The sequence below is a fragment of the Kogia breviceps genome, chromosome 6, assembly GCF_026419965.1.
Source record: "Kogia breviceps isolate mKogBre1 chromosome 6, mKogBre1 haplotype 1, whole genome shotgun sequence".
NCBI classification, from domain to species: Eukaryota; Metazoa; Chordata; class Mammalia; order Artiodactyla; family Physeteridae; genus Kogia; species Kogia breviceps.
Genome location: NC_081315.1, coordinates 30,576,621 through 30,601,728, shown reverse-complemented (window position 1 = coordinate 30,601,728; position 25,108 = coordinate 30,576,621). Strand labels below are relative to the sequence as shown.

General features: G+C 38.2%; 1 protein-coding gene across 2 annotated transcripts in view; it reads left to right on the top strand.

The window, feature by feature from the left end:
- Nucleotides 1–2,463: 2,463 nt before the first annotated feature.
- LRBA (LPS responsive beige-like anchor protein) overlaps nucleotides 2,464–25,108 on the top strand; it is a 721,911-nt gene continuing 699,266 nt past the window's right edge. For both annotated transcript variants that reach the window (XM_059066707.2, XM_059066706.2), the window contains exon 1: nucleotides 2,464–2,901. In XM_059066707.2, the coding sequence (XP_058922690.1) occupies nucleotides 2,683–2,901 (219 nt within the window). In that variant the 5' untranslated portion in view covers nucleotides 2,464–2,682. The remainder of the gene's footprint in view (nucleotides 2,902–25,108) is intronic.

Sequence of the window (25,108 nt, the reverse complement as noted above, 5' to 3'; positions counted from 1 at the left end):
GAAAGGCCTTTCATTGTTTAATGCCTCCCTTCCTCCCTCCAGATGTGTTCACAGTGAAGTGAAAGTTGTCTCTTTCCTCCTGGCACACCCACTTTTCCTTATTCCTGACTTCTTCCTTTAATGATTTAAAATATAAACCTGACGTGTTTAAATTTTCATGAATGGCAAGACGTTGATACTGCCTCTTACCCTGGCAATGCACAAGTCACCATTTCAGATCTTGAGAAAAATGTCTGCCTCATCTTTGTAATATTAAACCCACTTACAGAAAACAAATCTTAAACATTTGCAACCATGAGATGTGGTACAGCTGAATTCATTTTAGTATTTTAAAAAGGTGCAAGCTTTTAAAACTTTTCTGAAGAAGACGCTCCTGTGCTTCTTGTCTTTTCTCATGCCACACCCCTCCTCCCAAATTTCCATGTGCTAAAATCCAGTTCATTTTCCAAGCCCATCTCAAATAACCCTTTCTCTAGAAAACTATTTCCTCCCTAAAACCAATATAATTTTTCTTCTGACTCTCCCACAGTAATTCCTAACTTTGACCCCACTTTTGCTTGACTTTTGCGAGTATTTTAACCATTCTATATGTTTTAAGGCCTTACGGCTTCAAAGAGTACCATAAGGGTGAAAAGCCACTTTTCTCTATAATATTTGTTTGTTTTTCACTGTGTCAGGAAGAATACTGTTAACCGGGGTGGGGGGAACACGACACAGATTATAATGATCTGTGCTGGTTTCAATCCTAATATAACTGATCTCTTAAACTAATCTGAGAATGAGGCGAGCCTAACTTTCACATTGGAAAATCCCGAGAGGAAATACACCCCTCCGAGATCTACAGGCAAAATGCACCCCGCCTCCACGCTGCTTGGAGCAGCTGTCTCAGGAGTCCTCCCTTCCTTAGAACGTGGGAGAGGTTTGGTGGGGCGGCAGCTGCAAGGAATCTTCCCCGTTCCTCGTCCACACGGTCTCCCCGCCCCACACCCCGCTCCGAAAGGAAGGTGGCAGCTGTCAGGGAATCCCAGTGGAACTCTCTTTCCGAGTCTTCGCCGAGCGCGGGCGGGCGGCAGCTGAAAGCTGTCAGGGGTGGGGACTCTGCTCCCCTAGACAAGGACAGCAGCCCCGCTGGCTCCGGGGCTGCCACCTCTCTAGCTCGTAGCGGTCCCTCAGGTGTCCTTCTCCGAGTCCAAGAAGACACCCTGGCAACGTGGGGCGGGTTCCTTCCGCGCCAGGAGGCCCTACGGTAACTTAACAACAGAAGGAGCGTCAGAATCACCCCCTCGGCACTCGCCAAAGCACCTTCTCAGGTCGGGGAGTGGGAGGCGGGAGAAGAGTCGGCTTCTGAAAAGAAAGGTCTTTTCTGGCCGGGCCGGGGATACACCTGGTGCTACCTGCGTAGCACGCCAGCCCTCACACGCTGTCCTACCAGCAAGCCCGCGCCCCCGCCCTCTCCGGCCGCCGGGGCCGCCCGCGCGTCCCCACGCTGCCGCGCAGTCTCCTCCGCCTTCGCGCCCGCCCGGCCGCTCGCTCCCTCTTGCTCGCGCTCGCGCACGCGCACGCGTACGCTGCACCCGGCCGCCCTCGGCGCTGTCATGGCGGCGGGGAGCAGCTTCAGTGGGCACGCGGACAGCCGCGCGAGCAGTGGAGGGGCAAGCTGTGGCAGTAGCATCCTCACCGCCCGCAGCAGCCTCAGCCGCGGCGTCCGTAGAGCCGGCAGCGGCTGATCTTGCAAAGGCTGAGCGCAGGGGTGGGGTGGGGTGGGCTGGGGTGGGGTGGGGCGGCCCAGGAAACCATGGAGTTCTGTGCAGCCGCGGACTCCCGGGGAGCGGACTAGGGAAACTTGGAGGCTGCGATCAGGTGCACTGACCTCTGTCTCCTCCCTCCTCTCCGTCGTAGCCGCCGGGACTCCCCTCCCTTCTGGCCACTACATACACCACCCCTCCTCTGCCCGTCGAACCTCAGGTGCCCGAGAGGTGCTCCACTCCTCCCCCTTGGCCGAGCGTTGAGAATCATCACCGCCCCCTTCCCCCGCCCTTTCCTGCCCTGGATCTCAGCCGCCACCTGCGTCTCGCGGCTGCCTGGCGGGGGGCAAGGACGAGTCCGGAGTGTCTGGGTGAGGAGGAACTTTCTCCCTCTAGGGTAGCTTGGGGACCCCTGCTTTCCTCCGACCCCCACCCCCCACCCCCTTTCCCAGCGACAGTTTCCTTTTCCGTGCACCTGTGAGGAGAGGTTGCCCTGCGCCTGGAACCTGCGAGAGTGTGGGGGAGGAGTGAACCTGTTCTCGGGCCTCTGGAACCCGCCTTCGCTCAGAACCCCGCTCCTCAAGGCGCGGGGAAGCGGGTGGCTGGTAGCGGGGTCCTTTGAGGAACTTATTTGACGGACACTAACTACTCCCTTCTCTCCCCGCAAAACCCTAAAACAAAACCTAGCCTATTTAACATTGATTTAATCTTCCAATAGGGTTTGGCGTTGTTGTCAGCCTCGGGGAGAGAGATTGGACAAATATTCCCCAAGAGCAGGAAGGCGACGCCAAGGACTTTCCACATAATTGCTTTTGGGGTTTCTCCACAACTTGGAAGAGTGACCCTTTCCGTTTTGCGTTGCGTCTGTGTGCTTGTTACTAGCGCAACGACTGCTGTCCCAGAGTGACTCCGAGTGGTCCTTTATCGTGAACTCGCAATGGCCAGTGAAGACAGTATTGCCCTTTCCCCGCCACCAACAGGTGATGACGGGGGAGGTGGAGGAAAAGGAGAAGAAACCCCTGCCGAAGGGGGTGCCTTGTCTCTGAAACCAGGGCTCCCTATCAGGGGCATCAGAATGAAATTTGCCGTGTTGACGGGGTTGGTTGAAGTTGGAGAAGTATCCAATAGGGATATTGTAGAAACTGTCTTTAACCTGGTAAGTAGATCTCTATTTTACGAGCATATCTTCTCAGTGGGTTGGGGAACAAGACGTTAGCGCTGGAGCCATGTGCTTTACTCAGGCTGATGATAGAAACAAAATTCAGCTGACCTAAATGAAACAATTTCTTGTATTTTTCAGTTTAAGGGGAATTATGTAAACTTAGATGCTCCAGGTTTTGAGAAAGTGAACAGATCACTTTGGTCCTAAGGAAATAATTGTTGCTATGGAAGTATTATGGAGGATTCCAGTGGAGGAGTTTTATTCTATAAATTTTTTCCCCCTTGGGATGTATATCTAAGTGTGCATTTCGGACATTTTAAGTAAGTTCTTTTGACCTTTTTTTGGACTTGAGAAATAATGTCTACCTACTCTTTCGAGTCTGCCTAAGTTATGTTTTGCCATAAATTTTGAACAGAAAATTCTTGTTCACAGGGCTGATGAAAGATTAATTTGCTGCAAAGTTAGCATTTATATTTAATTTTGACTAGTTTTATTTTTAGACATAATTAACAAAAGTCAAATTTTGGAAAGAATTTAGGGTTACATCTTGTGAATATTGAATGGCAATTTAAAAAGAGAACTGCAGCAGATATAGTATAATCTTTATTTCATTTGTGAATTCATGTCTATCAGCAAAGCATATTTGGTCATTGGAAATTGCTGGTTATACTACTATGAGCTATGAACGTTATTTTTAAAAGGTGGATATGCGATACTTCCCTTTTTCGCTAGTCTTAGAAGTGGTTATCATTTCTAATGGGGACTTTTTAGATTTCTTTATTCCGATCTCTGTTGCCCATCAACGTAAAATATAAAAAGTAAATTTGGCGTTTAGGTATTTCCCCTTCTTCTACCTGTTCACCTGTGTTAGAAGATAATAGATGGGAACAAATATGAATGTGTAATAGTTGAATAACTGTTTATTACCTTTCCCCTTTGCCTCTGTTTTTTCAAGGTTAGGCTTGTTTTATTCAGGGCAGTTAATTATTTCCTTCACTAGACCTTTACTAATGGACTGGTCACCTGTGGTACAACTTCTAGAATGAGAAAGTAGCTTGATGAAATTCACTTACCTGTGGAATAAGAAAATTTTGAACAATTGGGTATTTCTCTACCAGTTTGCTGTGTTGGGAGTTTTTATACAAATACTGACACACATGTACACATTTTTAAAAAATTATGTATATTATGGAAATGTTCAGGTGTACACAAAAATAGAACAGTTTAATTAACTCTGGTGTCTATCATTCAGTTTCAACAGTTATAAACATTTTGGAGATCTTGCGTGTATGTGGACTTTCAAAGTTTGTGAATCTGAAGGAGATAAATGGCATATCTATGTATCCCTTTGTCTCCAAATAGACTTGAAAACTTTCCTTCTCAATTTTTTTCTTTTTCTAAACCTCATGTATCTTGGATGTTAAAGAGAAATCTGTGGTAGGGATATAGTCCATCATTAGTTGTTTGTGTGTGAAACACAACATTCCTCTGGCAGAAGGAGGATTCCAACTCCTCTGTTCTTTAGAATGTCTTCTGTGGAGGTGGATGACCGAACATGAGTCACTTGCATTTTATCATTAAGGAAAATCCAAATTCTGTAGTAATAGTTCGTTCATATGCTGCCTAGAACTGTATACCTGGTAGAGATTTTAAGGTGACTGGTTAAGTCTTTCATAGCTACATGTTTGCAGGTCAGTAGGTGTCTGGGTAGAAGGAGAGGGAAAATCTGTTCAATTACACTTCCTCTTCACCATCATTCTTCTCTCATGTAGGGCAGAGAAAGTTGCTGAGAGGATTAGATTAGTTCTTTTCCTTCCCTTCTCCCTTACAAAACTTTTCATGCTCCTACAGGGTCTTGGCCAGTCTTTTGAAAATCTTGGGAACTGAAAATATTGGGAATCTGGTAAACTAGTCCATTTCAGTGTTAGTACTGCTGCACTTAAATATTTTCTAATCGATAGTTATCAGCCTTAGTCTCAATTCTACTCAAAGAAAGAAGTTAACATTAACTAATAATAAGTGTGATTTTAGAAAAGTTACTACAATTTACTATGTGCTAGGCAATGGGCCAGGTGCTTTACATATGTTTTTAAATTCTTCCCTCATTAAGTGTTTAATACATAGAGCTCATTATATAGATAAGGAAACTGAGAGCCTGAAAGGTGAAGCAGATTGGTGATGCTTAGAATGACAACCCTTCTAGGAATACATCTGTCTCTTGAGTTGATGTAGAGTTGTTTGCTTCCCTAAGCAGATATTTATAGCTTAGGCATAGCTTTCCCCAATGTCAGGACAGAAAAATCATTGGTCCTGCTAAATATGAATGCTGAAACCTTGTTCAGTTTTCATATCTTCTTACCGACCATTCAAATAGCTTTCAAAAAAAAGACTTTAAAAGTAAGAAAAATTTTTTTTCAGGTTATTCAGTCAGTTTTTTCACTCAGAATGTAGATGCAGAAAGTTGATTATTAAGTTTTTTGCAGTCAGTATATTGGATTAAAATGTCTAAAATTGTGAAAAATAGGATATAGACAAAAGAATGTGTGACATGTATAAGTAATGGAGTATTATAAGCCCTGTGAAACTTCATTTAACTTAAAGAACCAGCATATTATCAGTATCACTGAATCCTCATGCATGCTCCTCTTTTATCCTTTCTTCATTGGATTTTTTTTTTTTTTTTTTTTTTTTTTTTTTTGCGGTACGCGGGCCTCTCACTGTTGTGGCCTCTCCCGTTGCGGAGCACAGGCTCCGGACGCGCAGGCTCAGCGGCCATGGGGCCCAGCCGCTCCGCGGCATGTGGGATCTTCCCGGACCGGGGCACGAACCCGCGTCCCCTGCATCGGCAGGCGGACTCTCAACCACTGCGCCACCAGGGAAGCCCTCATTGGATTTTTCATTAGTAAATTTATTATATTATATATTATACTATATATGTATTATATATATATGCAGCTATCATAACTTTTTCCTACTTTTCAGGCATTTTATTAAAATAGATTGTATGCTACCGATTCTCTCTTATTGATTACATATTAGTTACTTTAAACCATAAAGTTTGTACTGTTAAAATTAAACAACCTCCCCTCCCTGAGAGCTGTCCAAATAGTAAGAGATAGTAGAGCCATATAACTTCAAAAGTCTTTCTTTACAAAGTGCTGCCTCCAACTTTGCTAATGTAGCTTGTTGACTTTATACTGTTATAAATTTCCTTTTTTAAAAAGATTTATTTATTATTTTATTTTTGGCTGCGTTAGGGCTTAGTTAATGCATGCGTGATCTTCCCTGAGGCATGTGGGATCTTTTGCTCTGGCAGGCGGGCTCTTCGTTGTGGTGCTCAGGCTTCTCTCTAGCTGTGTTGTGTGGGTTTTCTGTTCTCTAGTTGGCGCGCACAGACTCCAGGGTGCATGAGCTCTGCAGTTGTGGTGCATGGGTTCCAGAGCACGTGGGCTCTGTAGCTTGCAGCACACGGGCTCTAGTTGAGGGGCACGAGCTCAGTAGTTGTGGCGGGCAGGCTTAGTTGCCCTGTGACATGTGGGATCTTAGTTCACTGACCAGGGATCAAACCCCCGTCCCCTGCATTGTAAGGCGGATTCTTTACCATTGGACCACCAGGGAAGTCCCTGTTATAAATTTCTTTGGAATTTACCACCCTTCTTGTAATTTCTTTTGCAAATCTGTTTTATAGGTAAGTTTTGATTAATAATACACCTGTGTATTCAAGTGTTTCAAACTTCTGGTCAACTTTTACATTTTTCTTGTTGCAATTTAAAACCATTTTTATTTTGTCTCCATCTGTATGCTAAAGTAATTTGTCAAACTTTTGGACTCCCAAATAATTATATTGGCATGTTTTCAGGAACTCACTGCTGAGTTTAAGGCTTCCACCAGGTATTTATAGGTGTTCAATGCTATTTAATTCGAGAATAGTGTTTCCCATGGGCTGGTGACAGATATATGTTTTCATGAAATTTTTTTCTTCAAAAAGTAACTGTACCATTTTAATTAAACTGTTAAAACTTAGGGAGTTCCCTGGCAGTCCAGTGGTTAGGACTAGGCGCTTTCATTGCCATGGCTGGGGTTCAAACCCTGGTCAGGGAATTAAGATCCCACAAGCCGCACAGTGTAGCCAAAAAAAAAAAAGAGTTAAAGACTAGAAGATGGAATATAATTTTTCATTACTCATTATGTGGCATTGATACAGGTTCTGCGAGATATTAATGGTGCAAACTCTTAACACCTGTAGAAGCTGAGCAGATCATACAGAGGTTCCGTTTGTATTGACTGTGCAGAGACTATACTTGTGGGGCATCTACTGTTCCATTTTAACTGATTGTTGTCCTGCAGTAACATGAGCCCAGTAATGTGTGAACCTTTTGATTTTTTGGGAAGAACTGGAAATCTAGATTAAAAAAAAATAACATTTAAAATGTCAAATTAAAATATTAAAAAATACTGTGTGGGACATAAAATTGCAAGCAGTTTCTTTTCAAGCTTTTATATGAACATTTATTAGAAAGGTAATCATTCATCATGTTTCTATTTTGATGTGTGTATCTAGAATTATTTCCTCCTTCATACCTGACATCATAATTTAAAGGTTAAGAGCAATCTATTCTAGAAACATGCTTGTTCGTGGGCTTCTCCTCCATATCAGTTTGTATTGATACTTCATGTTATAATAGAAAACTCAAACTGGTTTAAACACAATAAAAAGGATTTATAGGCTCATTTATCAGGAAGTCCAAAGGTAGGGCACGATTTACAGTAACAATAATATTAAAGACCAGTTTCTTTCTGTTGCTGTTTTCCTTTCTGTAATGTCAGCTTTAGTCCATTGCTGTTCTCCTCATAGTAATGGGATGGATGCCAGTGGTACTTGGGGCCATATGTATTGTTGTTCAGATCTCTTGGGAGAGAGAGCCTCTCTGTCCTAACATTCTAAACAAGAGTCCTGATTGGACTGCTGAAGCAATGATTGTGGCCATTGAAATGTGCTGATTGGCTTAAGCAAACCAGGGCCAACTGCTGTACCTAAGAATGGGGTCAATTTCCTCTAAAGTACTTGGGCTGTATGGGGAGGGATGGATACACAAAGATCTGCGTAAGAAATTCACGGAGTGAATGGATGCTGGATAGGCAACCAGTGATGTCCACTACTCTCCTTTTCAAATGCGTAATAATATAATAGTAATGTTAAAGATATTTCTGTAAAGAGAAAAAAAAATCACTCTCAACTCCCTGTCGTGATCTTGAGCAACTTTTTTTTCTTTTCTTTATTTATTTTTAAAAATATTTATTTATTTTATTATTTATTTGGCTGCATCGGGTCTTAGTTGCGGTATGTTCGTTGCGGCATGTGGGATCTTTCACTGTGGTGGGTGGGCTCTTCGTTGTGATGCACAGGCTTCTTCTCTAGTTGTGGCGCGTGGGCAGTAGTTGCGGTGCGCGGGGCTCTCTAGTTGTGGCACGTGGGCTCTAGAGCACGCAGGCTTAGTTGCCCTGCGGCATGTGGGATCTTAGTTCCCCAACCAGGGTTCGAACCCGCATCCCTGGTGTTGGAAGGTGGATTCTTAACCACTGGACCACCAGGGAAGTCCTTGAACAAGTTTTTTTAACTTCTTTGTGTCTTGGTTTCCCCACCTCTACAATGGGGAAACTATATTGTAGAAAGGATTAAATGAGTAAATACTTGTAAAGCACTTAAAATAATGTGTGGCACATTAAGTGCAGTTATAACTATTTGCTATTATTGTAGTATTTGCAATTTTAGATAGTTACAATCATCATATTCCAACCGTATCTTATAATTTTTTTGTTTCTATATAGTCATTATTAGCCTGTTGGCTCTGCAATATACTACTTCATTCTTATTTTGGGGTTTATTTAATAACCATTGTCACTTTTAGAGGTGACTTGATTTTAAACATCTTTATTGAGGTGTAATTTACATACCATAAAAGTCACTTGTTTTAAGTATACAATTCAGTGATTTTTAGTAAGTTTCCAGAGTTGTGCAAGCATTACCACAATCTAATTTTAGAACATTTACATCCTGTGTTCAAGACATTTTATACTTTTAGCTCTTACATTTAGGCCTATGATCTATTTTGAGTTAATTTTTGTATGATGTGAAAGAAGGGTAAGATAAGGGTCTAAATTCATCTTTTTGTCTCACTGCCATTTGTTGAAAGGCTGTTCTTTCCCATTAAATTGCCTTGGCATCTTTGTGAAAAATCAGTTGACCATAACTGTAAGGATTTATCTGAACTCTTAACTTTGATCCATATGTCAGTTCTTGCATTAGTACCAAACTGTCTTGATTACTGTAGCTTTGTAGTAAGTTTTGAAATAAGGATGTATATCCTCTTTGTTTTTCTTTTTCGAGATTGTTGGCTATTCTAGGTCCTTTGTATTTCCATACGAATTGTAGGATGAACTCATCAATTTCTGTTAAAAAAAATGGAATGTATTTCCGTTTATTTAGATCTTCTTTCATTTCTTTCATCAGTGTTTTGTACTTTTCAGTGTATGAGAAGATGAATTATTTTTGAGTAAATAGTTTTTTTTGTTTTGTTTTTGTACTGCTATTAAAATGCTTCTCTAGGCATCTTTGTGCATTGAAATTTCCAGAAGAGGAATAAATGGGTTAAAGTATATGAACATTTCTATAGCTCATGGGTAGATATTGTTAGCTTGTTTATTAATGTTGAAAATTAAAAGATATTTGGGTGAGTTGTTATATTTTAATAACTTATAGTTTCTTAGAAGTGATAGAATTGATAACTTAGGCCACTGCGGGTATGCAGTCTTGTTTCTGTTTTGAATACATCAATTTTGAACTGGGAAATCATTTGGGAACTGAAAATTCAGAATTTTTTTGTTTTGTTTTGTTCCCTTTCATAGAAAGGGAAACTGAGTAAGCTTTTTGTTTCTCCTACCTTTTGTTTCTCATACTGACCTAGCTGAACTAATGAAATATATTTAATTTTTATATTATAAATTATCTCTTTGTATATAGATTCTTTAAAATATTTTTAATAGTTTTGTATGTTTGCAAGAAAAATGTCCAGAATACATTTTGTTTTATAGTACTTACTTAGATAACAATAGATTGTTTTGTTTACCTTTGTACCTCCAGAACTTTTCACAGTGTTTCTTGGTACTTTAAAAGTGTTTGTTAAATTAAATGGAAATGCTTTAATCTCCTCATTAAATAAATTACATTCATTGGAAGTCTAGTATCTATTATTCTTTTCTGCAAAAGGTATGTTCTTAAAACCTTAATACATATTTCTTTTATTATTTTCTGACTATTTCTTATGAAAATACTTGTCAGGCAGCTTGCATTTCTCGTTATATAATTTTGAGTTACTTCAATATCTGTTTTACCCCTAAGAAGAGCAATTTCATTATTTTCAAAATAGTCTCTTATAATGTGCTCTTAAAGTAGTTTTTCCCTTTTACTCTAGTATTATTTCTATGCTCTCATCTAATGGAGTATATACTCAGAAACCTACCTCTGAGTATATTTCCAGTGAGTCTTTGGCTTAAAAGCTGTTGGGACAACATAAGAAGTAAAAAACTAAAGGAAATGGTGCAAAGGAAAACACTGTTGAGAGTACACAAACTCTTTTTAATTGATTAAACTAATTTCATACAACACTCTGAGTTTTAGATTTTAAAACTTTTTTGATGTGTGTGTATCTGTTTTGATTCCTCAAAGATTTAATTGGATTTGTCCCAGAATAATACATGTGATTGAAATGTGCTTTTGTAAAGTAGAGAATTTCTTGTTGTTGGAGATTTTAGAAATTTGCATATTGGGGATATTACAGAGTGAATTCTTGCTTTGGGTAGGAAATTAGACACCAAATGACTTCTAAAGTTATGTAACTATCTGATGTTCATGCTCTGTGTTTTGCTGTCTGTTACACCTGGGTTTTTGCATTTACTTCTTAGACTTCTCTTGACCAGACTAATTTAGTAATTTATGTTCTATAAAAATTACAGTTTTAATGAGAGGTGAGGGGCTGGATTTTCTCTATAGATTCTTACAGAAAGATGAAAAACTGATGAGGTCTCAATTAACTACGTTTTGTTAGAGATAAATCTATTGCTTGAGAAGTGAAAAAGATTTTCACCTTGCCTAATAGGATCTTTGTTCATGAATAACCACTTAAGTGGTGTGGTATTTTTGTTTATAAACTATAGTAAATCTCTTAAAGCTATGGCCTCTGATGAGGTATTTAGATTTTGTTGTTTCTAGTGAAAATACTTTTCTCATAAAGTAATAAAAATATATTATCTTAAATTCTATATGTAGTACCTAACTGAATCCAGTCTTTATCATCTTTGGACTTCAGTATCTTTTTTTTAATGTAAATTTATTTATTCATTTATTTATTTTTGGCTGTGTTGGGTCTTCTTTGCTACGCACGGGCTTTCTCTAGTTGTGGGGTGAGCTAGGGCTACTCTTTGTTGTGGTGCGAAGGCTTCTCATTGTGGTGGCTTCTCTTGTTGCAGAGCAGGGCTCTAGGCATGCAGGCTTCAGTAGTTGTGGCACGCGGGCTCAGTAGGTGTGGCTCGCGGGCCCTAGAGTGCTGGCTCAGTAGTTGTGGTGCACAGGCTTAGTTGTTCTGCAGCATGTGGGATCCTCCCGGGCCAGGGCTCAAACCCATGTTCCCTGCTTTGGCAGGTGGATTCTTAACCACTGCGCCACCAGGGAAGTCCCTGGGCTTCAGTATCTTGAATAAAAATATTCATTATATCTCAAAGCTTATGAACACACACATGCACATATAAAACTTTTTACACAGAGTATTTTTTTGAAAGTGTGGATTTGATGTTAATACATGAAACTTAAAAAGTCAATCCTGATAGTAATAAGGTAGTTAATCAGTTTAAATGGGATATCAACAAATCTTTTCTAGAAACAGAGTAAGCACCAATGAGGCTCATTGGTATCTAAAATGAAGAAGATATTAATTATTAAAGAAAATTATATAAAGATATTATAAAATTATTAACAGTATCACCAACTTGTTTTCTTAGATAATACTACCGTGAAATTAATAGGTATTAAGCAGACACAAAATCCAAAGCATTTCAGAATAATTTTCCTTACTGTAGGTGACTTTCTTGTCAGTGCATGGGTGAGACAGTGCCTGTGGCCAGAAGTGTGAGTGGGTTATTTTGTTAGTTTACTAAAACATTTGGTGGGCTTATGGTTCTTAATCTGTTTTCAAACTTTTTGGGGGGTAAGTTTTAATTTTCAGTGATGGTGAGATGGTCTATGGCTCTTGAGTTTGGGGGAAAATATATTGATAATTGGTATGCTTTTGAGGTGAAGTTAATTCATTATTTTGGGTTACAGTAGGTAATAGCAATAGCTAAGATTTATTGAATGTGCCAGGTTCCATTTTAAATGTGTATTAACCACATTTACTTTTTACAATTCTCACAATCAGGTGTAGGTCTTTCTGCCAAAATGTCTTGTGTTCTACAACAGTGGACTAAAAATAACAGGGCTTACTGGGGTAAAAATAGGAATGAGGTGGCCCATTCAAAACCTCTGGAATTTTGTAATGAGAATATTAAAAAAAATCAGTAACCTTAATGAAAATACTAGCAAGGTTAAGTCTCTACTGATACTTTGACCTTAGCATCACAGTCACTTTTGTGGTATTAAACCTGGAACCTGTGCTTCCTTCTTTGAGATGTAGATCTGTTTTGTTTTGTTTTTTTTTTTTTAGCTTCTGATGCTTTCTTCATTAATTCATTGTTTTATTTTTATTTATTTTTATTTTATTTTATTTTTTATTTGTTTTTTGGTGGTACGCAGGCCTCTCACTGCCGTGGCCTCTCCCTTGGCGGAGCACAGGCTCCGGACGCGCAGGCTCAGCGGCCATGGCTCACGGGCCCAGCTGCTCCACGGCATGTGGGATCTTCCCGGACTGGGGCACGAACCCGTGTCCCCTGCATCCGCAGGCGGACTCTCAACCACTGCGCCACCAGGGAAGCCCAATTCATTGTTTTAAATCAGGGGGAAATGTCTTTGCATTTCTTCATCTGTACTTGTAGATCGTCAGATACTAAATGTTGTGGGAAAAGCGTAATACGGTTGACACTTGAACAACATGCGTTTGAACTGTGTGGATCCACTTATACGTGGATTTTTTTCAATAGTAAGTACTACGGTACTCCACGATTCATGTTGGTTGAATCCAAAGATGCAGAGGAATCTCATATATGGAGGGCCGACTATAAGTTATATGTGGATTTTGGACTGCAGGGAGGGTTGGCCCCCCTAATCTCCACATTGTTCAAGGGTCAGCTGTAGTTTTTACAATCATTAAACCAAGCACTATTTTCATTAAAGGAAAGCAGTTCTGTAAATTTTCATGTTTTCTTCAGATCTTTATGTATTGTGAAGAATTTCTCTTTAATTCTTTTGGAAGAAACTACATATGAACCAACATCACTTCCACACTATACCTGCATTATTCTGCTCTTTAACAATCTTGTAGGACGTGATTCAAGGCAAAGATATGTTATAGCAGATTGGACTGTGCTATTGTAATATTTACTTTATACATAATGAAACTGAGAGAGAGGCTAAGTAACTTGCTCACGTCACTGAGCAAGTAATGTTGCTGAGATTCAAACTCAGGGAATCTACAACCTGAGCTCTTAAACACTAAGCCATATATAGAACCTTAAACTGGAAATAGTGCCTTAAGGCATCTTTCAATCATGTAATTGATCAGTGTCTGGAAAGGTATCTAGATTGTTTAAAACTTGCCTAACATCATCAAGATTTGGCTTGATTCAGGTAAGGTTAATTTGTTTGTTTTCCCCTTTAAATAACTTAAAATGTGTAATAGGAAAAGGGAGTTTTTAAGGAATGTGATATTCATGTTGGATGGAATTAATGACATAGTTAATCATTTTCAAAGGTGCTGGAGTTTGCTTTTTTACTCTCACAGTCAAGATTTAGTTGGCTTATTTAGCTTGCAGGATCGAAATGACCTTGTATATTGATCCTATAAAAAAGTGAAATTTTAATCACCTTTTTTTGTCTTTTATATATTGACCACATCGAGCACTAAATAGGAAAGGATGATGCTTTTATTAATCAGTTACAGAAGAGAATACCAGGTGTTCTTTCATATTTGTCAAGATGTATTAATGGACCTCTAGTATTCAAATGACCTTTCCTTGAAGTTGATTTGTTTCCATGATAGATTTACTGAATAAATTTAGGGGGCAAGATTATTCTTTTTTCCTATGGATTAGAGTGTGAATTTAACTAGAGTTTAGCATTTAAATTTTTAAGTAAGAGGTCAAAGTCAAAGAATCAACTTGAATAAGATTTTAAAGTGGATCATTTTTACATATTGCTATTTTGACTAGACTTACGACTTAGTAATATGACACTACTTCTCTTTTATGAAACAAGTAAATATTTCCAGTGGGACTGATCCATTCATTCATTCAGCGAATATTTATGGGGCAGAAATAGTTTTTCATTCTCTTCTGGATAAAGGCAAGTTCTTTATTATGATATACAAGTAATTTGGATCTTGGCTTATCTGTTGCCATTCTCTGCCTTAAACTTCATTTGTACAATATTGAACTTGGATTGCCCTTGAAAGGAAAAGAGAACATGATGAACCATGTGTAATGGCTCTCATAGCTTCCACTCACAGTGACATGTCACTTCCATTCATGTATCATTGACTGAAGGAAATCACATGTCCTTGCTTGTGTTTATCGTACCATGTGTGAGTTTCACAGGGTAGGTATATATAATCCTCTTGCATAGAGGGGCACTGAATATTGGAGAACAAGGAAGATTGTATTTCTTCATAGTTCTTAGATTTTCCAGTATGTTTACTAAATGGTTGGCTCAGGTACATCTTGCATCTCACTCTTTATTTCTTGGTTCTGTTTCTTTCTGAAGTGTATTCTTTAGCAGTTCTTTTAATGAGGGTCTTTGAGTGGTAAAACTCTCTCAGTATTTGTTTAAAAATGTCCTTATATTGCCCTTGCTCTTGAATATAGTTTAGCTGGGTGCAGAATTCTAGTTGACAGTTATTTTCTCTTACTATTTTGAAGATACTATTCTGTTTTCCTCTAGTCTCTTTTGTTGTTGTTAAAATTGTCACGGTTATCATTCTGATTTAACTTTACAGATAATCTGTCTCTGTGGTTGCTTTTAAATTTTTTCTTTGACTTTGGGGTTCTGTAGTTTCACCATAACTTGTCTAGGGGTGGCTGTGCTTCCTGAATCTGAAGATTCATGTTTTTCATTAGTTCTGGAGAATTCTCATGAATAATGCCTTTTCTTTATTTTACATACTTGCATTTTGGAACTCATAATACATGACATGTTGGGGTTTTTTTTTCTTTCTATACTTCATATCTCTTTTTTTTAAAAGATTTTTTTGATGGGGATCTATTTTTTTTAAGTCTTTATTGAATTTGTTACAATGTTGCTTCTGTTTTATGTTTTGGCTTTTTGGCCACAGGGCATGTGGGATCTTAGCTCCCCGATCAGGGATTGAACCCACACCCCCTGCATTGGGACTGCCAGGGAAATCCCTCCTTCATGTCTCTTAATCTTTCATATTTTCAGTCTTTCCTGCAGCTAATATCTTTTCTTCTAGTTTATTGTTCATTTCTTTATCTCCATCTTTCTTTCTTCTTGCCTCCCTCCCTCCCTCCCTCCCTTCCTTCCTCAGTAGCCCAGCCAAAGACTAGTAATTTATAATTTCCCTGTGCCAGTGGATGGATTTTTTTTGGGGGGGTCGTGGGACAGGTTGTGGGGAGGATCTGTTTTTTACCTTTTGAGAGTCCCATGTTTATATGGAGATTTCATTCCTTGAGTGGGCACCACACTGTAGTTTGTGTTTCTACATAAGCATTAAAATTTAAGTCTCTAGCTTAGTAGCTTCCCCTTCTGAACCCCTTCAGCAATTGTAATAGCAGTTCAAATACTTATTGTTTTCCTGTTTTTTCTTCATTTTGGTCTCTTGGGGTTGCCTTTTCTTTCTTGCAAGTTCAGCTCTATACTGAAAAGTATTTTTTTTTATATTTAACATTTGTAGGTATTTGTGAAGTGATAGTTTTTAGGTTATCTTAGTCTACTCACTGTCTTGCTGGAACTATAAGGTACAACTATAAGGTAATACAAAGCAATTGGTATATAATAGCCAGTGAATAAATTATAGTACCAATTTAGGCTACATTAGCCCATGGTTTTTCCTATCTGGCAATAATTTGGAAGATTATTACCTTAGATAAGTCCAGATAATAGAGTTCTATTGTAGATCAATGAAGAAATTGTAGGTAAAGAAGATTTGTCATTTTTCATCTTCTTCAAATTCTTACCTTTATATGCAGGCAGATGAGCAGCTTTTATGTTAGAAAGCAAGTCTATGCTTCCAAAACCAAACATAGATTCTTGGGAAATTTTGTATATGGACGTAGTGTTTTAAATTTTGGTATTTATATGAGTTTTCTGAGATTTTAGAATTATAGAATGTTGTGGGATGGTGAAAGGAATTCAGTGTTTTTCTTCCAACCCCTACCCACTTAAAACAAACAACTTAGAACAATACACTACCATTCTTTGAATCTTAATTCTTTGTAAGTTCTTTTTTTTTTTTTTGCGGTATGCGGGCCTCTCACTGTTGTGACCTCTCCCGTTGCGGAGCACAGGCTCCGGACGCGCAGGCTCAGTGGCCATGGCTCACGGGCCCAGCCTCTCCGCGGCATGTGGGATCTTCCCGGACCGGGGCACGAACCCGTGTCGCCTGCATCGGCAGGCGGACTCTCAACCACTGCGCCACCAGGGAAGCCCCTTTGTAAGTTCTTATTCATTTAGCTGGAATGCTAATAACCTGCATAGAAATCTCATTTGTATTAACAGGGAACTTTATAGTTTTACTATTTTTAATATTTTCATCTGCCCAGGGATGAACTTTTGAAATAAAATAGCAGTAAGCAAGGCAAATGATGACCATTTGTTTGTTTGTTTATTTGTTATTTTTTAATGAGGTATAGTTGATTTATAATATTATGTAAGTTTCAGGTGTACAACATAGTGATTCACAATTTTTAAAGATCATACTCCATTTAAAGTTGTAAAATATTCGCTATATTCCCTGTGTTGTGCAGTATATCCTTGTAGCTTATTTTATACCTAATAGTTTGTACCTCTTAATCTTTTACTCCTATATTGCCTTCCCTTCCCTCTCTCCACTGGTAACCACTAGTTTGTTCTCTATATTTGTGAGTCTGCTTCTTTTTTTGTTGTATTCACTTGTTTGTTGTTTGTTGTTTTTTTTTGGCTGCATCGGGTCTTAGTCGCAGCACGTGGGATCTTCATTGAGGCATGCTGGATCTTTCATTGCAGTGTGCAGGCTTTTGTTGCAGTGTGCAGGCTCTTCGTTGCAGGACAAGGGCTTCTCTAGTTGCGGTGCAGGCTTTTCTCTCTAGTTGTGGTGCGTGGGCTCAGTAGTTGTGGCGCATGGGCTCTCTAGTTGTGGTGCGTGGGCTCAGTAGTTGCGGCTTGCAGGCTTAGTTGCCCCTTGGCATGTGGGATCTTAGTTCCCCGACCAGGGATCGAACCTGCATCCCCTGCATTGGAAGGTGGATTCTTAACCACTGGAGCACCAGGGAAGTCCCCTGTTGTATTTTTTTAGATTCCACATATAAGTGATATCATACAGTATTTGTCTTTCTTTAATGGTTTTCACTAAGCGTATTACCCTCTAAGTCCATCCATGTTGTTGCAAATGGCAAAATTTCATTATTTTTTATGGTGGAGTAGTATTCCAATGTGTGTGTATGTATCACATTTTCTTTATCCATTCATCTGTTGTTGGACACTTAGGTTGCTTCCATATCTTGGCTATTGTAAATAATGCTGCCATGAATATTGGGCTTCATATATGTTTTCAGATTAGTGTTTTCGTTTTCTTTGCATATATTCCCAGGAGTAGAATTGCTGGATCATATGGTGGTTCTATTTTTAGTTTTTTGGGAAACCTCCATACTGTTTTCCACAGTGGCTGCACCAATTTGCATTCCCACCAACAGTGTATAGTGTTTCCTTATCTCTACATCCTCACCAGCATTTGTTATTTGTGGAACCATTTGTTAATCTCTTAGGAGCTACACTTAAATTGACAAGATGGCTTTTGACATAAAAATTTTAGGAGCCATTTCTATTTGTCAGGACTATTTTGCTGATTTATTTAACTTAACTGTTTGAAATAAAGAAAATTCCTTAGTTTAGTCAGGTTCAAAATTCAGTATATCATATAGTTCAAATATTTTTCTAGTTTATATTATTAGACATTGACGTTTATTCTGTGGTGCTAAATATGCTGTGCATGAACAGTTATATCAAATTATGCAAGTGGTGCTCCAGAAGGAAAGATTGAAATTAATGCTTTGCCCTGTGATCCATACATAATAGGGGTGAAGCTGGATCTAAGTCAGGCTGTGTGACTGAGTCTGTTGATTGCATGTAGCCAACATAAGTGTTTTTTACAAGTATTATCTCATTTAATCTACACAGCTCTTTGAGGTAGTACTTTATTAAACTTGTTTTATAATAAGAAAGTAGGATTGGAGAAGTTAAAGATGCTCAAGTCCCATAGTTATTAAGATGGGATTTGGACTCAGGTTGTTTGAGCCTGAATCCTGTACACTATATTATACTGTGTGACTATTAATTTAAGGTGGGTGCTCATATTAGAATTGTAGAAAATGGCCACTTAACTAAATTTCTCAAGAATTGTATTTATTGAAAAACTAGTTCATGATAATTAGAAACATAGTAAAGAATGATAAGCTTTGAGAAAATGAATTATCTTAAAATTTTATCATTGATTTAACAGTACATACTTTGATTTTTTTACATCAGTTTCCCTGTGTGTCAAATGGTACATGGTTACTCGTATATGTTTAAGATATCCACCAATCAATTTTCTTCTATTCTGATAATCAGGAAAAAAATGAAATGACCAACTCTTTAATATTTAGGGACTAATCATACATCTTATTTGTGATTGATAAATATTATTCTTAATCTGTATTACTCATGTTTTTTGTTCTTGGTTTTGTTATATAGTACCGTAGCCTGAGGGCAGAAGTATGGAAGAAATGAAAAGTAAATTAGTAATTTTCTATTTGTCATTATAGTATCTCTTGAAAATATTTGGAAAAAGTTTAACATTAAATCGAATAGTTAAAATGAAAAATTTTGGCCTGTGTTTGGGAGTTTCATTTATTCTAAATTCTCATTGCTCTGGAATGGAATTTTTTTCTTTTTTTAACTGGTACTTTTTTTGTTAATTAATTTTTATTGGAGTACAGTTGTTTACAATGTTGTGTTAGTTTCTACTGTACAGCAAAGTGAATCAGCTATAGATATACATATATCCCCTCTTTTTTGGACTTCCTTCCCATTTAGGTCACCACAGAGCATTGAGTAGAGTTCCCTGAGCTATATAGAGGTTCTCATTAGTTATCTTTTTTATTTTTTATTTTTTATTTTTTTGCGGTACACGGGCCTCTCTCGGTTGTGGCCTCTCCTGTTGCGGAGCACTGGCTCCGGATGCGCAGGCCCAGCGGCCATGGCTCACGGGCCCAGCCGCTCTGCGGCATGTGGGATCTTCCCGGACCGGGCACAAACACGTGTCCCCTGCATCGGCAGGTGGACTCTCAACCACTGCGCCACCAGGGAAGCCCTAGTTATCTATTTTATACATGGTATCAATAATGTATATATGTCAATCCCAATCTCCCAGTTCATCCCACCCACCCCCCTTCTAACCCCATGGTTTCCATACATTTGTTCTCTATGTCTGTGTCTGTATTTCTGCTTTGCAAATAAGATTGTCTATACCATTTTTCTAGATTCCACATGTATGCGTTAATATAAGAAATTTGTTTTTCTCTTTCTGGCTTATTTCGCTCTGTATGACAGTCTCTAGGTCCATCTGTGTCTCTACAAGTGACCCAATTTTGTTCCTTTTTATGGCTGAGTAATATTCCATTGTATATATGTACCGCATCTTCTTTATCCATTCATCTGTTGATGGACATTTAGGTTGCTTCTATGTCCTGGCTATTGTAAGTAGTGCTGCAATGAACATTAGGGTGCATGTGTTTTTTGAATTATGGTTTTCTCTGGTTATATGCCCTTTACTGGGATTGCTGGGTCATATAGTAGTTCTGTTTTTAGTTTTTTAAGGAATGAAATGGAATGTTGACTTCACTTGTGAAATTTTTGAATACTGAGAGGATGTCCTAATTAATAATAATTGATACTTAAGTTTGAAATGACAATTTTAGTGGCTCCTTTTTTTCTCTTGATCATTGGTGCCTCTGGATATTTAACTTCTGAATCACATGGGGATACTTTTCCATCTTCCTTCTTCTCTACCTTGCTCACACAAGACCCAGATTTCCTTTTTGACATTGAGACTACTGCTTAAGACTCTTCCCACTTCATAGAAAACCAGTGTTTTCTTACTCTCTTCTGAACCTAGTTGGGGTCTTCTAGAGCTCTGCTCTGGCTGCTCTATGTGATGCTGAAATGGGAAAGAAAAAAATGACTACTTCCATTATCTAAATTTTCCCCATAGAATCTATGAGATAATAGCTAGTATTTATTGAGTGTTTTTGTGACCTACTAAGTAGTACTTCTTTGTCCTTATTCTACTCTGGTTTAGTCCATTCTGGATGCAAGGGCCCCTTTACTCTTGTTTTTCTCTCTGCCTAGAATGTTCTCTTCTCAGTTATCTAATAATATATATCAATAAACAATATACTATAATATAAATTATAATTTTTTATATCTTGAATTTCTGTTTGATTTTTTCATATTCATATTTTTATAGTTCCTTTCCTTAGTCATACTTCTAATATCTCTTTTATTTCCTTAAACATTAACATTTTAATATTGTGTATATGATCATTTTTATTTTTTTCAGTGTTTGGAGTCTGTTTCTGTAAAGCTTGTTCTGCTGTTTCTCGGGGGTTTGTTTCTTCATTATTTTGTGATATTTAAAAAAAATGAGCTTTTGTTCTATGGATTATTATTATTATTTTTAATGTGGCTGTATTTGGAGATGAGGCCTTTTAAAATATTTATTTATTTATTTATTTATGCTGGGTCTTAGTTGCAACAGGTGGGCTCCTTAGTTGCGGCTCCAGGGCTCCTTAATTGTGGCATGCAGACTCAGCTGCAGTATGCATGTGGGATCTAGTTCCCTGACCAGGGATTGAACCCGGGCCTCCTGCATTGGGAGCACGGAGTCTTATCCACTGCACCACCAGGGAAGTCCCTGTTCTATAGATTATTATTTTTGAGTATAGTTTGAGGTCTGGTTTAAAGTGCACTCCTCCTGGTGGTTTGGTGTTTGCTTCTGTCATGCTCCAGTGTCTTCAAATTCTGAATCTCTTGAAACTAAATTTTTAGTTTGAGTTTTGTTAGACCTCACAGGTAGTATAAGTTCTGGTCCCAAATTGGAGTGAGAGGAGGGAGACTTCTTTTTTTCTCTTCTACTCAGGTTGAGACCAGTGGACAACTCAGGTTGTCCACTTGCTTATGATGAGCGTGTCCTGTCCCTGTTACCACACCCGTTCACCCATTGACAATGTTGCCCTTCAGATTCCCCACATTCTTTAGGCCCCAAGCTTTTGTCCTTCTCCCCCTTAGCAGTCCTTTAAGACTCAATTTCTAAACCACTAGAGGTTGGTGGATGCTCCCAGGGCAGATACTGGCCTCAGCGTTTGCTGAAACTCGGTTGTTTTTTACCTCCAAAGATTTTCCTTGGTTTCTCTCTAGTTCAGCCATTCATGAAATTTTTTTTTGTTTGTTTAACCATCAGCATTTTAAGGAATTCTGAACAAATGTTTTTCTGGACACCTAAGTCTTCTATATTGCCAGAAATGGATCTGATTTCTTCCTCTAGTTATCTATATGACTCTCTCCTTCATTCCCTTAAGGTGTCTGTTCAGATGTTACCTTATTAGAGAACCTTTACCTACTACCAAACGGGTACCCTCATTTTCACTCTTTATCTCCTATATCCTGCTTTATTTTTATAGTATTTATCTCCATCAGATATTTTGTTTATTTTGTTTTTCCTTATATTAAATATAAGTTCCATTTTTTGGCTTGTTTCCCACTTTATTGCCAGTACTTAGAGTAATGCCTGACACATAGTTGGTGCTCAGTAAATATTTGTTGGATGAATGAATGTGCTTAATGCTTTAAATGATTATTTCTTTTAATCCTCTTGGTAACTCTGTGAGGTAGGTGGTATTATCATCTCCATTTTAAAGGTGTGAGGAGTCTTAGGCTTGCAGAGTTAATTAAGTCACCCAAGGTCACACAGTAAATGGCAGAGGAGATAGAAGTTGAACCCCAGGCAGTTCAGCTTCAGAGCAACCTGTTTTAACCATTGTGCTTTGGTGGTGGTAGTGAAGTTGGTTCTTTAGCAGGTTTGTATAACACTGGTATAATTCTAGAATTCAGCTATACTTTGTATTCTATTTTTTCTTTGGGAAAATATTTTCTAGATTTCACATAATTGATTTTCAAATAAAAATTTGGACGCTAATATGTAACTTGGAAAGCTTACTCAGTACAGCGGTCCCCCTTTCTTTTCAGGGTTACGTTCCAAGATTGCAGTGGATACCTGAAACCGTGGATAGTACCAAACCTTATTTACACTATGTTTTTTCCTATACATACATACCTGTGATGTACTTTAATTTATAAATTAGGCACAGTAAGAGATTAACAACAATATCTTATAATAAAACAATTATAACAATATACTGTAATAAAAGTTTTGTGAATGTGGTCTCTCTCCCTCAAAATATCTTGTACAGGCAGACCTTTTTTTATTACACTTCACAGATGCTGCGTTTTTTAGAAATTGAAGGTTTGTGGCAACCTTGCATTGAGCAAGTCTTTTGGTGCCATTTTTCCAAAAGCATTTGCTCAATTCATGTTCCTGTGTCACATTTTGGTAATTTGCACGGTATTGCAAACTTTTTCATTATATTTATTATGGTGATCTGTGATCAGTGATCTTTGACGTTACTTCTGTAGTTGTTTTGGCATGTTTTAGCAATAAAGTATTTTTAAATTAAGGTATGTACCTTTTTTTAGACATAATGCTATTGCACGCTTAACAAACTGTAGTATGGTGTAAACATAACTTTTATATGCACTGGAAAAGCAAAAAATTCTTGTGACTCACTTTATTGCAGTATTTACTTTATTTTGGTGGTCTGGAACTTCATCTACAGCGTCTCCTAGTTATGGCTGTACAAATTTAATGCTTTTTCCATCTTAACTAATCACTTAACATGTACTGTGGTCATAACTTTTGCAGTTTGAGGTGTGACTGCAAAACAAGCATGGCTCTTTTTTTCCTTCTTTGCAATTTCATGGATAGAAGATTTGTTCTTACCGTAGATCTTAGCAACTTTCAGCGCATGATTTTTTTCTTTCCTTATTAAGTCGAGGACTTTCACCTTTTTGCTTAAAGTAAGCATTTTACAGCTTCTCTTCGGAATATCCAAATTGCCAGCATCACTACTCTTGCACTTTGGGGCCATTATTAAGTAAAATAAGGGTTACTTGAACACAAGCACTGATACCTCAACAGTTGATCTGATAACCTAGATGGCTATTAAGTGACTAAAATAGTGGGATATGCTGGACAAAGGAGTGATTCGTGTCCTGGGTGGAATGGAGCGGGATGGCTCGAGATTTCATCACTCTACTTAGAATGGCATGTAACTTAAAACTTATGAATTGTTTATTTCTAGAATTTTCCATTTAATATTTTTGGACCATGGTTGACCTAGGGTAACTGAAACTGTGGAAAGTGAAACCATGGATAAAGGGGGAACTACTGTATTTAAATCTGATAAGATTTTCCTCTTCTAATTTCATTTCTTTCATCCTTTCAATTTTTAAAAAAAATTTTAGTTTTAAAATAACTATTAGGCTGCTGTCTCTTAAGACATTGTAAAGATTCTGGTGAGGTTGTGCTGTGTTGCCTCTATTTCCTACAGTTATTTTATACAGTAGTTCAAATATATAATTAATAATAATCAATTTTAGTTACAGGCAAGTAACCTAATTAGTAGATAGGAAAACAGAAGCTGATGATTCCCTCCTAAGATTATCAAACAAACCTGTATTTCCTTTTGAAGTCCTCATTTCAATGCTATCACTTTCCCTTTGCCAGAAACTTGACTTAACCTTGACTTGCCTTCCTTCCTCATTCCCACAATCAGTGTGACACCAAATAGTCTACCTCTTAATTTCAACCCCAGGTATCTCTTGGTAGTATTATTTTAAGGCCTTTCAAACTGTTCTTTTCTTCTGCCATGCCATTCCACAGCATGGTCTATGAAGCCCCAGCTCCTCCTGCACTTTCTTTCCTCTCTCATCATGTTCTCTCTATATACCATATTCAAGCCATACTGAACTTTTTCTTATTCTTTTAATAGGTCTTGCCTTTACAACCTCTGTGGTTTTCTTTCAACTCTTCTCCTACTTGGATGCTTTTTTTCCTTTTCTGCTTGTCATAGTCATGCTCATACTTTAAGACAGCTTAGATATCATCTTCTCTAAGAATCCCAACTCTTTGCCCAACTCTGAGACAGATGTTGTTCTCCGTCTGTTCCACGACAGAACTTTCTTCATAACTTATAGCATTTACTTAGCTCCATTATAATTATATGTTTATATATTTCTCCCACTAGACCATGAGCTTGAAACCAGAGATCATACGTTTATTATCTTCTTTTTAAAAGTCAGGTTTATTAAGGTATAATATACATAGAATAAATTCATTGCTTTTAGGTGTAGAGTTTGATGTACATTGTCCTGTAACCATCATCATAGTTGAGATATAGGATATTTTTATCACCCCAGAAAGGTCTCTTCTGCCCCTGACTACATCAGGCCTCTTTGCCCCATTCCCAAACCTTGACAAACACTCATCTGATTTCTGTCCCTATCATTTTGTCTTTTCCAGAATGTTAAATAAAAATGAAATCATGCAATGGGTAGCCTTTTGTGACTAGCTTCTTATACCTAGCATATTGCGTTTGAGAGTCTTTCATGTTTTTGCATATATTACTAGTT